The 14,640-nt window shown below is 41.3% G+C and overlaps 1 protein-coding gene across 1 annotated transcript; it reads right to left on the reverse strand.

The window, feature by feature from the left end:
- Window positions 1–691: 691 nt before the first annotated feature.
- Window positions 692–14,089, reverse strand: LOC109873687 (DNA-directed RNA polymerase III subunit RPC4-like). Its single transcript, XM_031820204.1, has 9 exons — window positions 13,907–14,089; window positions 7,578–7,746; window positions 7,436–7,479; window positions 2,764–2,921; window positions 2,511–2,635; window positions 2,244–2,412; window positions 1,903–2,153; window positions 1,670–1,822; window positions 692–1,338 (listed from the first exon to the last, which is right to left on the reverse strand). Exons 2-9 carry the CDS (start codon window positions 7,743–7,745, stop codon window positions 1,219–1,221), a joined length of 1,188 nt encoding a protein of 395 aa, XP_031676064.1. The 5' UTR covers window position 7,746; window positions 13,907–14,089; the 3' UTR covers window positions 692–1,218.
- Window positions 14,090–14,640: the final 551 nt, after the last annotated feature.

Here is a 14,640-nt window from a genome sequence, read left to right on the forward strand (position 1 = left end):
GCAGAGATGGTTGTCCTTCTGGAAGGTTCTCCCATCCCCACAGAGGAACTCCTGAGCTCTATCAGAGTGACCATCAGGTTCTTGGTCACCTCCCTGACCAAGGCCCTTCTCCCCTGAATGCTCAGTTTGGCCGGGCGGCCAGCTCTAGGAAGAGTCTTGGTGGTTTCTTCCATTTAAGAATGATGGCATGGAAGGTCCCCAAGAATGATAGATGCCACTGTGTTCTTGGGGACCTTCCATGCTGCAGGTACCCTTCCCCAGATTTGTGCCTCGACACAATCCTGTCTCTGAGCTCTACAGACAATTCCTTCGACCTCATGGCTTGGTTTTTGTTCTGACATGCACTGTCAACTGTGGGATCTTATGGACAGGTGTGTGTGTCTTTCCAAATCATGTCCAATCAATTGAATTTACCACAGGTGGACTCCAATCAAGTTGTAGAAACATCAAGGATGATCAATGGAAACAGGATGAACCTGAGCTCAATTTCAAGTCTCATAGCAAAGGGTCTGAATACTTATGTAAATAAGGTATGTTTATTTTTAATTAAATTATTTTTAATAAATGTGCTATTTTTATTATGGGGTGTGTAGATTGATGAACATTTTTGATTAATCCATTTTAGTATAAGGCTGTAACGTAAAATATGGAAAAAGTCAAGGGGTCTGAAGAATACAAAGCACACAGGAAATTGTCTTTGTTCTTTTTTATTCATCTTACATCCAAGTAAAATGTCATCTTACATCCAGTAATTTAGGTATGCGTTTACAGGATACTACAGGGGCAATATTACTTTTCCCACTTATCCCTCACAAGCATAGACCTGATAGTATGATCTGCTTATAACACTGGAATAGGACATTTGGAATTTGGCACATTCATGAAGAGAATACTGTACCTTCCATTTATTGGAGTCACTTAGCACATCTTTTTTAGAACACATCTCAAAATATATTCTCCTATCACTTTCTGCAGAGAGAAAAATAAATACAATGTTCCGTAAACAAGCTGTCTATTCTTACAAAGTAGTGGTAGGAGCTTTCTATTACACATTCTGCGACTTTCCAGGACCAATTAACCACATTGGACACCTGAAAAAAGCTGGGTGTTGTCTGCTTGTGGTACTACTGTCCTTATAGACCTGATACAGGACTGCATGGTCTGTGTGTCTTTCTGGATTAGGTCCCCACTGTAGTGTAGAAATTGCCTAATGGTTCGTCACACTCTGTTCTCCAACAGGGCTTCAAAGTCTGGCGAGCAGACCAATTTGTGTTTGATGTGTCCCAGCACTGACAAGTCACCAGTCCGGCCCTCTCCTGTTCCAACTGACACCAGCTCCTAATGTAATTAGAGGGGGGGGGGGGGGAATAGGGCTTGTCAGACAATGACATACAAGGCAAACATAAAATATGTATATGTTTACATACTGTACAACTATAAAACTACAGAGAAGTGAAGATTTAAAGGGAAATTCAACTTCTTTCAACATCATGTTGAAAGAACATCAGCACCACCCCCAACATCAACATGAAAACGGCATGTTTCTATGTTTTGTAGTAAAAAAGATGGAAGATAAGTATTTCCAGTGACATCATCCTGATACTGATCATCTGGTGTGCATCATATGATTTTAACCAACTATGAGAAGCCAAAGGTTGTTCTCTCTGACCTGGAGGAAAGCACACGAGGTTCCCAGAGCCACATCTAGTGTGACATGCCCCAGTATGAGCTGAACCCGACCAGACTTCCGCACCAACAGCCGTCCAACCAGACCCTCCTGCAGGTCCCTCAGATGACAACTGTTTTCCTCCTGCTGCTCCTCCTATTCCACAGAGGACAGACATGGAAACTGATCGTATACACAGTAGTCTTGCTCTCTGAACCACATATTTAAGTACCTACTTGAGATTCCGTTTTCAAAAGCATGGACTGTCCATCCTCTGACTGCATCTCTGTCTTCACTGGCCTGACCTCTTGGGTGGGCGGCTGCCCTGGTAGGGAGTCAGGAAGCTGAATAAAGAAGAGCTCCTCTTCTTTGGTCTGACTCCAGCTCTCCAGCAGCTCAGATAAAACTTCAGGCTCAGGGAGAGGTGGTGGTCTGAAAGTGGGTTCCATCTTCTTTACCTCTAGCGCATCTTCTGGCTCCTGTTTCACTGAAGAGGGAGACAGACACATGGCTAGACAGTTGGAGCCCATTGTTTTTTTCATATTGTTTCATTTTAACTGACATGTATTATTGTTACCTTTGACTGCATTTGTGCCATCCATGGCCTCACTATCCTCTTCAGTCTTGTCTGGTTTGGAGGAGGCTGTTACATCACTTTCCTCCTTGAATCCCCACCCTGACACAGCCAGGGGCAGCTGGACAGGACAGCTCCTTACATCACTCCTTAGGTGAGGGTCATCCAGGAACTGGTGGAAATTAGTTGACAATTATTTTTAAGTAAGTGGGCAAGGAATAAATGCACAGGCAGACAGCATGATGAGACTAAAGTACATGGAGGACTCACATTGTCTCGTTCCAGAGCGCGCAAAATTTCTTTGGTCTCTTCCTCGGTCTCCCTCTTCTCCTTCTTGATGTTGATGATGGGTGAGGGACCCACACTTGGTGCATCTCTCTCACCTTCATAGCCACCTGATTGGAGCACAGGAAGAAACTCATGGGTTAAAACACAAATCACAATACATCAATATGGTCTACACAAAATATTACACCATATAACATGTAATGGAATCCCAGCTGAATGAATGACCCGGTCATACCTCTTTTCTTAATCATCATCTCTGCAGGCCCCTGCTCAAAGATAGAGTGGGACTGGATGACCTCTGGACGTCCCCGGCCCCGACCGCCCCTACCACCTCGCTCACGACCCCGATCGTTCTCCCTCCTCTCCCTCCTTTGTCCACCCTCAACCTTCTGCCTATGGTAGACGAAAGTCAAACTCTCAACATATGGTCATTCCTAAGATCCAGTATGTGCTGGAAAAATTTCTGAATCATGCACTGTATTTCAATTTGTCACTTAGCAGACCTACAGCTAGCGCATTCATCTTGAGATCTGTGCATATGTATGTATATATATATATATATATATATATATATATATATATATATATATATATATATATATATATATATATACACACATACATACATACATACATACATACATACATACACACACACACACATAAAGTCAGAAGTTTACATACACTTAGGTTGGAGTCAATAAAACTTGTTTTTCAACCACTCCACAAATTTCTTGTTAACAAACTATAGTTTTGGCAAGTAGTTTAGGACATCCACTTTGTGCATGACAAGTAATTTTTCCAACAATTGTTTACAGACAGATTATTTCACTTATAATTCACTGTTCCAGTGGATCAGACGTTTACATGCACTCAACTTAGTGTATCTTTAAACAGCTTGGAAAATTCCAGAAAATTATGTCATTGCTTTAGAAGCTTCTGATAGGCTAATTGACATCATTTGAGACAATTGGAGGTGTACCTGTGGATGTATTTCAAGGCCTACCTTCAAATGCAGTGCCTCTTTGCTTGACATCATGGGAAAATCTAAAGAAATCAGCAAAAATTGTAGACCTCCACAAGTCTGGTTCATGGTTGGGAGCATTTTCCAAACACCTGAAAGTAGCACGTTCATCTGTACAAACAATAGTACGCAAGTATAAACACCATGGGTCCACGCAGCTGTCATACCGCTCAGGCATGGAGACACGTTCTGTCTCCTAGAGATTAAGGTAATTTGGTGAGAAAAGTACAAATCAATCCCAGAACAACAGCAAAGGCCCTTGTGAAGATGCTGGAGGAAACAGGTACAAAAGTATCTACAGTAAAACGAGTCCTATATTGACATAACCTGAAAGGCCGCTCAGCAAGGAAAAAGCCACTGCTCCAAAACTGCCATAAAAAAGCCAGACTGCGGTTTGCAACTACACATGGGGACAAATATTGTACTTTTTGGAGAAATGTCCTCTGGTCTGATGAAACAAAAATAGAACTGTTTGGCCATAATGACCATCATTATGTTTGGAGGAAAAAGGGGGAGGCTTGCAAGCCAAAGAACACCATTCCAACCATGAAGCACGGTGGTGGCAGCATCATGTTTTTGGGGTGCTTTGCTGCCGGAGGGACTGGTGCACTTCACAAAATAGATGACATCATGTGGAAGAACAATTATGTAGATATATTGAAGCAAATGGGTCTTCCAAATGGACAATGACCCCAAGCATACTTCCAAAGTTGTGGCAAAATGGCTTAAGGACAACAAAGTCAAGGCATTGGAGTGGCCAGAAAAAAGCCCTGACCTCAATCCTATAGCAAATTTGTGGGCAGAACTGAAAAAGCATGTGCAAGCAGGGAGGCCTACAAACCTGACTCAGTTACAAGAGCTCTGTCAGGAGGAATGAAGCAAAATTCACCCAACTTATTGTGGGAAGCTACCCAAAATGTTTGACATAAATTACACAATTTAAACGCAATGCTACCAAATACTAATTGAGTGTATGTAAACTTCTGACCCACTGGGAACGTGATGAAAGAAATAAAAGCTGAAATAAATAATTCTCTACTATTCTCTATTATTCTGATATTTCATATTATTAAAATAAAGTGGTGATCCTAACTTACCTAAGACAGGGAACTTTTTACTAGGATTAAATGTCAGGAATTGTGAAAAACGGAGTTCAAATGTATTTGGCTAAGGTGTATGTAAACTTCTGACTTCAACTGTATATATACACACACATACTACCGTTCAAAAGTTTGGGGTCACTTAGAAAAGTCCTTGTTTTTGAAAGAAAAGCTATAACAAATTCCATTAAAGTAACATCAAATTGATCAGAAATACAGTGTAGACATTGTTCATGTTTTAAATTACTATTGCAGCTGTAAATGCCAGATCTTTACATGGAATATCTACATAGGTGTACAGAGGCCCATTATCAGCAACCATCACTCCTGTGTTCAAATGGCACGTTGTGTTACCTAATCCAAGTTTATAATTTTAAAAAGGCTAATTGATCATTAGAAAACCCTTTTGCAATTACAGTGGGGCAAAAAAGTATTTAGTCAGCCACCAATTGTGCAAGTTCTCCCACTTAAAAAGATGAGGCCTGTAATTTTCATCATAGGTACACTTCAACTATGACAGACAAAATGAGAACAAAAAAAATCCAGAAAATCACTTTAAAAATCCTACAATGAATTTATTTGCAAATTATGGTGGAAAATAAGTATTTGGTCAATAAAGTATTGAGAAACTTTTGTTGTTATATACCCTTTGTTGGCAATGACAGAGGTCAAATGTTTTCTGTAAGTCTTCACAAGGTTTTCACACACTTGTTGGTATTTTGGCCCATTCCTCCATGCAGATCTCCTCTAGAGCAGTGATGTTTTGGGGCTGTTGCTGGGCAACACGGATTTTCAACTCCCTCCAATGATTTTCTGTGGGGTTGAGATCTGGAGACTGGCTAGGCCACTCCAGGACCTTGAAATGCTTCTTACAAAGCCACTCCTTCGTTGCCCGGGCGGTGTGTTTGGGATCATTGTCATGCTGAAAGACCCAGCCACGTTTAATCTTCAATGCCCTTACTGATGGAAGGAGGTTTTCACTCAAAACCTCACGATACATGGCCCCATTCATTCTTTCCTTTACACGGATCAGTCGTCCTGGTCCCTTTGCAGAAAAACAGCTCCAAAGCATGATGTTTCCACCCCCATGCTTCACAGTAGGTATGGTGTTCTTTGGATGCAACTCAGCATTCTTTGTCCTCCAAACACGACGAGTTGAGTTTTTACAAAAAAGTTCTATTTTGGTATCATCTGACCATATGACATTCTCCCAATCTTCTTCTGGATCATCCAAATGCTCTCTAGCAAACTTCAGACGGGCCTGGACATGTACTTGCTTAAGCAGGGGGACACGTCTGGCACTGCAGGATTTGAGTCCCTGGCGGCGTAGCGTGTTACTGATGGTAGGCTTTGTTACTTTGGTCCCAGCTCTCTGCAGGTCATTCACTAGGTCCCCCCCATGTGGTTCTCATATTTTTGCTCACCGTTCTAGTGATCATGTTGACCCCACGGGGTGAGATCTTGCGTGGAGCCCCAGATCGAGGGAGATTATCAGTGGTCTTGTATGTCTTCCATTTCCTAATAATTGCTCCCACAGTTTATTTCTTCAAACCAAGCTGCTTACCTATTGCAGATTCAGTCTTCCCAGCCTGGTGCAGGTCTACAATTTTGTTTCTGGTGTCCTTTGACAGCTCTTTGGTCTTGGCCATAGTGGAGTTTGGAGTGTGACTGTTTGAGGTTGTGGACAGGTGTCTTTTATACTGATAACAAGTTCAAACAAGTGCCATTAAGTGGTAACGAGTAGAGGACAGAGGAGCCTCTTAAAGAAGAAGTTACAGGTCTGTGAGAGCCAGAAATCTTGCTTGTTTGTTGGTGACCAAATACTTATTGTCAACCATAATTTGCAGATAAATTCATTAAAAATCCTACAATGTGATTTTCTGGATTTTTTTTCTCATTTTGTCTGTCATAGTTGAAGTGTACCTATGATGAAAATTACACGCCTCATCTTTTTAAGTGGGAGAACTTGCACAATTGGTGGCTGACTAAATACTTTTTTGCCCCATTGTATGTTAGCACAGCTGAAATCTGTTGTTCTGATTAAAGCAATAAAACTGGCCTTTTTTAGACTAGTTGAGTATCAGGAGCATCAGCATTTGTGGGTACGATTACAGGCTCAAAATGACCAGAAACAAAGAACTTTCTTCTGAAACTGGTCAGGCTATTCTTGTTATGAGAAATGAAGGCTATTCCATGCGAAATTGCCATGAAATTGAAGATGTCGTACAACACTGTGTACTACTCCCTTCACAGAACAGCGCAAACCAGAATAGAAAGAGTGAACCAGAATAGAAAGAGTGGGAGGCCCCGGTGCCCAACTGAGATAGAGGACAAGTACATTAGTGTGTAGTTTGAGAAAGACGCCTCAAGTTCTCAACTGGCAGCATCATTAAATAGTACCCGCAAAACACCAGTCTCAACGTCAACAGTGAAGAGGCGACTCCGGAATTCTGGCCTTCGAGGCAGAGTTGCAAAGAAAAAGCCATATCTCTGACTAGCCAATAAAAAGAAAAGAAAAGATGGGCAAAAGAACAGACACTGCGCAAAGGAATTCTGCCTAGAAGGCCAGCATCCAAGAGTCATAATGTACATGTCCTCTTGCTCAGTTGTGCACCGGGGCCTCCCACTCCTCTTTCTATTCTGGTTAGGGCCAGTTTGCACTGTTTTGTGAAGGGAGTAGTACACAGCGTTATACGACATCTTCAGTTTCTTGGCAATATCTTGTTCACCAAGGACAAAGAAAGAGCTTCATATATCGTCACAGACTGAACAACTGAACTTACTCTTCTTTAGCTTTGCGGCCAATAATGTTAGGGGTGAAAGTTTTCTGAAAGATAAAACATGGGAGTCAAGATTTACTTCGTTAAACAAATACAAAAGTTCTGGTGAGACCATTAAACACGGTATTCAATTCACTGAGCCTACCTTTTTCACACCTCCCAGGGTGAGGTCTCTGGAGCGCATGGAAGGGAGACGGCCAGGGGAGATAGTAGCTGGTAGCCGGCGTCCCATCACCAAACCCCTGCCACTCCCTCCGGGCGTTACCGGAGTGTGAGAAGGGCCACCGGGGTTGCTTGAGCCTGGCTCAGCCATCCTGGACAACGCAATTAGAAATAATTTATTTGAAAAGCTAAAAACAGATGACAACTATCCACACACCTTTATTCAAGAAGTCTTCATAAGAACACCTATACTCCCCTCTGTATTTATGTGGATAGTTAAGCTAAAAGTGTCGATTTGGCTCTATACTCCAGCATTTTGGATTTGAGATCAAATGTTTCATATCAGGCGATTTTATCTGAAGATCATGCGCCTCCAAAACTGCTATCCTCTCACCATTGCCAAAAAGAGTGGAGGTCACAATGTTTTAGGGGTATGATCATTGACAAAGTAAGAGGAACAATTATCATTCTGGATTCATTCATAATTATCCATAATCATGGTACATTGTTTCCCCTATATTCATTTAGCAGTGGCAGGCCACTCGGATGGTAACACATTCAGTGTAAACTTAAACGACTCAAACCAAATATAAAGTAGAAAATATATTGGAGCTAATTATTTTTCAATAAGATCTTTGAGAACCTACAATCACCAAAATAAATAAAACTAGAGACTGTCAGGGAGAATGTAAAATTCCCAAAATGTCATGGCATGAGGCCTCATTGATTTTGTTATTATATTTTAGTCACTCAGATATAGAATTTCAGGAAATTTGTCTCTTAAAAAAAACTGCACATTTTCTCTCAACCTCATGGCAAATGTGTAGGATTGCAGGAAACTAGCTCAAACTAAGAATCTTCTCGGGCCCTTGGCAAAACCAATGATGGACACAGTGTACAAAACAAAACTCTTTCCGTGACAGACTGATCAGGTGAATGCGGGATAAAGCTATGATCCATTATTGATGTCACCTGTAAAATCAATCAAGACCAGTGGTCGAAAAACAGTTCACTGATGAAAAAGGACAACGGAGGCTGACTTGTGCAGAGCAACAGATGGGCTAGTTAGTCAACTGACAGTCCAGTACAACATTGGTGTCCAAAGACCCATAAAAGAATGCACAACTCATCGTACCTTGACACAAATGGGGTATGGCAGCCAAAGAGTTCCACTTCTTTCTTTTTTTTTTGCTGAAACTGCGGTTGTAGTGGGCTAAGGAATGAAAACCAAAAACATTGCCTGGACTGAGGAAGCCTGGATCCTGCTGTTTTACACTGATGGGAGGACAAGTGTATGGCAGAAACCACAATACATGCATCCATCATGTTGTGTGTCAATGTTGCAGGCTGGTGGTGGTGGTGGTCTGGGGTGCATTTTCATGGCACACATTGGGCCCCTTGATAAAAGTGTAACAATATCTGAGGTCGAAGGAATTGTCTGTAGAGCTCCGAGACAGGATTGTGTTGAGGCACAAATCAGGGGAAAGGTATAAAAAAAACTTCTGCAGCATCGAAGGTCACCAAGAACACAGTGGCCGCCATAATATATAAGTGGAAGATGTTTGGAACCACCCAGGCAAATTGAGCAATTGGGCGAGAAAGGCCTTGGTCAGGGAGGTGAACAAGAAACTGATGGTCACTCTGACAGAGCTCCAGAGTTTCTCTGTGGAGATGGGAGAACCTACCAGAAAGGCAACCATCTCTGCACACTTCACCAATCAGGCCTTTATGGTAGTGACCAGACAGAAGCCACTCCTCAGTAAAAAGGCACCTGACAGCCCACTTGGAGTTTGCCAAAAGGCACCAAAAGGACTTTCAGACCATAAGAAACAAGATTCTGTGGTCTGATGAAACCAAGATTCAACTCTTTGGCCTGAATGCCAAGTGTCACGTCTGGAGGAAACCTGGCACCATCCCTACAGTGAAGCATAGTGGTGGCAGCATCATGCTGTGGGGTTGTTTTTCAGCAGCATGGACTGAGAGACTAGTCAGAATCGAGAGAAAGATGAACGGAGCGAAGTACAGAGATCCTTGATGAAAACCTGCTCCAGAGCACTCAGGACCTCAGACTGGGGCGAATGTTCACCTTCCAATAGGACAATGACCCTTAGCATACAGCAAAGACAACGCAGGAGTGGCTTTGGGACACGTCTCAGAATGTCCTTGAGTGGCCCAGCCAGAGCCCGGACTTGAACCCGATCGAACATCTCTGGAGAGACCTGAAAATAGCTGTGCAGTGACGCTGCCCAATCAACCTGACAGAGCTTGAGAGGATCTGCAGAGAAGAATGAGAGAAACACCCCAAATACAGGTGTGCCAAGCTTGTAGCGTCATACCCAAAGAAGACGAGGTTGTAATCACTGCCAAAGGTGCTTCAACAAAGTACTGAGTAAAGGGTCTGAATTAGTAATGCACCAATATGACATTTTCCTTGCCAAAAAAAACCGATACCGATCACCGATATTTAATTTTTTTGCGGACGTTTAAGCATTCTAGTACAGTTAAATAGTTAACACACACACACACAGACGGACGCGTCTGGAAGAGGTGTCACTACAGTCCCTGGTTCGAAACCAGGCTGTATCACATTTGGCCGTGATTGGGAGTCCCTTACGGCGGCACACAATTGGCCCAGCGTCGTCCGGGCCGTCATTGTAAATAAGAATTTATTCTTAACTGGACTTGCCTAGTTAAATAAAGGTTACACAGACACACCAAAAAGTTATTTTGTTGGCATTTACATATGTCCCCATTACCAGTAAAACATAAATCAAAACCAATTTCTTTCACTTATTTGCTGTACTGTTTCGTTGTTCAGTCATTTCATTCTCAAGCAGGATTTCTATGGAACGCCGTTTGGGTCTTTGTGTATGTTTGACGACACACGTCAAATACACAACATAATCTGTTTCAGTAGCTATATAGCTAGGTGTCATTAAAATAACCCTAATTTATAAGACAGTTCTTATTTGATTAATGGTGGTCGGACCCATCTGTGTGAAGCTAGTCACAATAAGGATTAGCCACAATAGTGGACTTTGGGGGTAGCCTTCAAAATAAAAGTATGGCATACTATTTGTATTCATTTGCATCACTGTCAATGACATACTTTAATTTTGAAGGCTAACCGCAAATTCCACTATTATGCCTAATCTTTATTGTGGTAGATTCACAACACATAACCCTGTCCGGTCGAGTCTCACTAGCCAGACCAAGCTAGCTGGCTGCTTATAATGTTAGTTTTGGGCAGGAGGGTTAAGTAGCTGGCTAGCTATTTATTTTCAGGAACTGAAGTTTAATTTCAATAGGCGAACAACAAGTGGCAACCTAGCTATACTAATACAAGGATTCCTATATCATTGCTAAGAATAATGAAAATGACTGCAGTTTCTACTGGTCACTGTTTTCAGGCTGGTTGTAATGGTGCTAGCTAGGTACCAAGCTAAATCTAGCTACCCCAGAAGTTGCGGTCAAACAAATGATGCTTTATTACCAACGCCGTATTGTAAACACATCGTTCGTGGCCGGTGTTTGCAGACTTTTTTGTACAGCGTCGACAGTGCTACTATATCTATTTTGACACGCAAAGACCCAAACGGCGTTCCATAGTATGCATGTCAAAAAGCTAATAGCAGTGACGTTATTACAGTGTAACTCCGGTAGGGAAACATCTGAAAAATAGCTCACTTGGTAGTGTGTACCGGTGTTCGACCAGTCAGCGAAAGTCAACATCACCCACGACAGAGAATGGTTGATTGTCAAGGGCAATGAATTCCATTATCTTGGCTTTAATGGATTTCGCCTTTGAGTTGTCTCGCTGAAACTCTTACTCTTTCAAATGACTCAACACACAAGTCAACATTGTGTGGGCTAGGTTAGGAATACTATGTTGCACGTGTGTAATGCAACATTTTACGTGCCGTCATTACGTAATTACCTACGTTATATAGGTATGCACGCTATCTTTGACATCAGTTTTTAACGTCGGCGTTAAACTAGACATCGGGCCGATAACAATGTTGCCATTTTTAGCTAATATCGGAAGCTTCCGATATGTTCACTGATATACAGTGCATCCCTAGTCTGAATACTTATGTAAATGTGATATGTTTTTTATTTCTAATACAATAGCAGAAATGTGTGTAGATTGATATGGGGGAAAAAAACTATTTAATCCATTTTAGAATAAGGCTGTTACATAAAAGGTGGAACAAGTGAAGGGGTCTGAATACTTTACAAATGCACTGTATATATATATATTTTTTTTTGACAATTTAAAAGCATGCAAAATGTGTTGAATTGAAGGAAATTAACTTTAAAACAGCAACATTTTGCCTCTGCGGCCAAGAGGGGGCCTCAAATTTTGGTCGGAGACTATGCCATTAGCTATGCCCACCACCCCCCACGCCAACTTTGACACTGCTGCTGAAGAAAATCCTAAGGTTACCACTGTGGTAGCATCCAAATTAATGTAGAAGTGTTCCGAAGCATCTTCTATTCTTATTTACAATAAAAGTGACTCCAAAATGATAACACATTATTTACCATTCAGTTCTCATTGAGCAAAACATAATCCAAAGCAATTAAAACAAACTGCAAATGCATCCAACAAGTTTGTAGTCACAAGCTTGATGTCGTCATTGCATGCTAAGAATAGGAGACAAAATACTCAACTTTTAATACACGAAGTGAATTTGTCCAGAACTTCAACTCATTGAGGGCTTGACGATTAGTTGACAAGTTGAATCAGGTGTGCTTGTCCAGGGTTACAATAAAAATGTGTAATGTTGGGGCAACAGATAACCAATGAGGAGATGGCACGTGCATGATTGGAAGATGAACGGAGGTCGGTCGATCGTGGTAATACACCTTTATGAAAGTTAGACACCAATCGCCATATAATGTCCAGAGAAGAAAGAGCCTGAAGGAGAAGAGATGACTAGAAACGATTTGGTTGACTGTTTTATGTGTGGATTAATTGTCGGAGTAGAGGACCTTGTGTATTTCAGGTAAAATAACTCAACGTTTATATCCCAGGACAAATTAGCTAGCAACTGCAAGCTAGCTAGCAAAATTGGCATAAATGTTTAATGCTTTTCGACCTGTCCCCAAATGTATATAATTGGTTCAGAGTTTGTTTTGACATTTCAACCTGCGTGTCATGATCATGTTTGGTGTGGGGGACAAAATCAATTTGCGCGCGTCCGGTTTGGGTATGGTGTGATTCAGTTCTATGCTTAGGCTAAAGCCTGCACTGACCTTGTGTTTAGCCAAGCTGACAGAAGCTATCTAGCATAGCTTGGTTATGGCTGCAGCTGACTATCCTATCTACCTGACATTTCTCTGTCAAAGTTATGGCAAGAGAACAGTTATGGCAAGAGAACAGGTATCCCCTGTTAATAACCTCGTTATTTTGTGTTCCCCCACTACTTGCTGTTTATTATCTATGTCACTTTACAAATGACCTCCATTAACCAGTACCCCTGCACATTGACTCGTACCAGTATATACGTATATATAGCCTCGTTATTGTTATGTACATTTCTTGTGTTACCTATTGATTGATTAAATTTTTTTGTAAATATTTTATTAACTCTATTTCTTGAAGTACATTGTTGTTTAAGGGCTTGTAAGTAAGCATTTCACGGTAAGGTCTATTAAAGCTGTTGTATTCGGTGCAAATGACAAATACAATTTGATTTTAACACTGCCCCTTTAAGACAAAAAAGCTCTTTACCTGACTTGCTTTTCAAAGATGGCTAGAATGTACATGTTTTGTGCTCTTGTAGGAACCAACAGAACTAACAGTGATTGAGTTATTATTAGCCTAAATCATGACGACCAATCTATTCATCACATTACGAATAGAAGGCTCTTTTACATAAGTCAGCAAATGCGATGATACATGGAATGCTTTATTTTTATGGTGAAAATGTACTCCCCCAAACTTGACTCCAACGCCTATGGCGTTGTTTCTAGAACCGTATCGCAATTGAAAGAATCGATTTACGTTTATATATAGTATTTGGCTGCCAGAGCCAGTCCACGTCTAACGTCTTTGGACCTTAAGGAGTAAGGGTAAAGTTAGGCTACATAAAAAGTATATATTGCGCTAATACAGAGCGCGCCTTTAATGTTTGTCTTTGATACCAAATTCTTCAAGTTTTACAGGGCCTTTTTGTTAGGCCATTGGTATAACAGCTAATCAAGGAGTTACTGTCAACACATGTCAGCAATGCATACTGGTTACATTATCTAGCTAGCTATGACTCTGACAATGCGTTTTCGATATTGTTGCCTTATTCAAATTACCTGATTGCTTCTTTAGATGTTCACCAAACCAAGAGAATTACGTTTAAATTGACTGCACCCCTTCAATAAGCAAATCCGTGGCGATTTCTTACGTCATTGGTCAACAAGAAAAGTCGGCATTATCTGCAGTACAACGCCATGACTGCTAGTCCTGGCAGACTTGTGTTATTCGCGGATCACGTGCGCGGAATTCTCCTTCTACTTCAATATGGCGGTTGGTTGGGGGTGCATGTCGCCACCTACTGTACTGGAGTGTGTAAATCAATCACCAGTGCTGCTAACTTTTGAAGATCCCGTAGTTTGGAGTGATATTTTCTATTGTGAATGTCATTGACACCACCCTTAGCCGGAGGGGTTAGAGGTCCCCCATAAAAAAATCTGTTTTAAAGATAATTTCGTGCAATTCTACATATTGTCATATGGTTTAGGCCCATAACCTAGATGAGATCGATTTTTTTTTAAATCACACGTGTAGTCACGATTATTTTCAAATTGAATACACACTCAAAACCCGATGACTTGGTTTGAAGTTACCTTGAGATTATTTGGGCATGGGCTTTATAGTATGCTAACTGGGGGACATTGAATTAGATTGTTATTTCATTAGAACATGCTAATATTAATGATACTGTAGCCATAGGATGGATTTCAGTCTCTCCTTGTCTACAAGAAACCAACATATTACTAATATAGCTGAACTATCCCTCTAAAATGTGACCCAATTCAGGAAACTA

Source organism: Oncorhynchus kisutch, linkage group LG3 (genome assembly GCF_002021735.2).
Source record: "Oncorhynchus kisutch isolate 150728-3 linkage group LG3, Okis_V2, whole genome shotgun sequence".
NCBI classification, from domain to species: domain Eukaryota; kingdom Metazoa; phylum Chordata; class Actinopteri; order Salmoniformes; family Salmonidae; genus Oncorhynchus; species Oncorhynchus kisutch.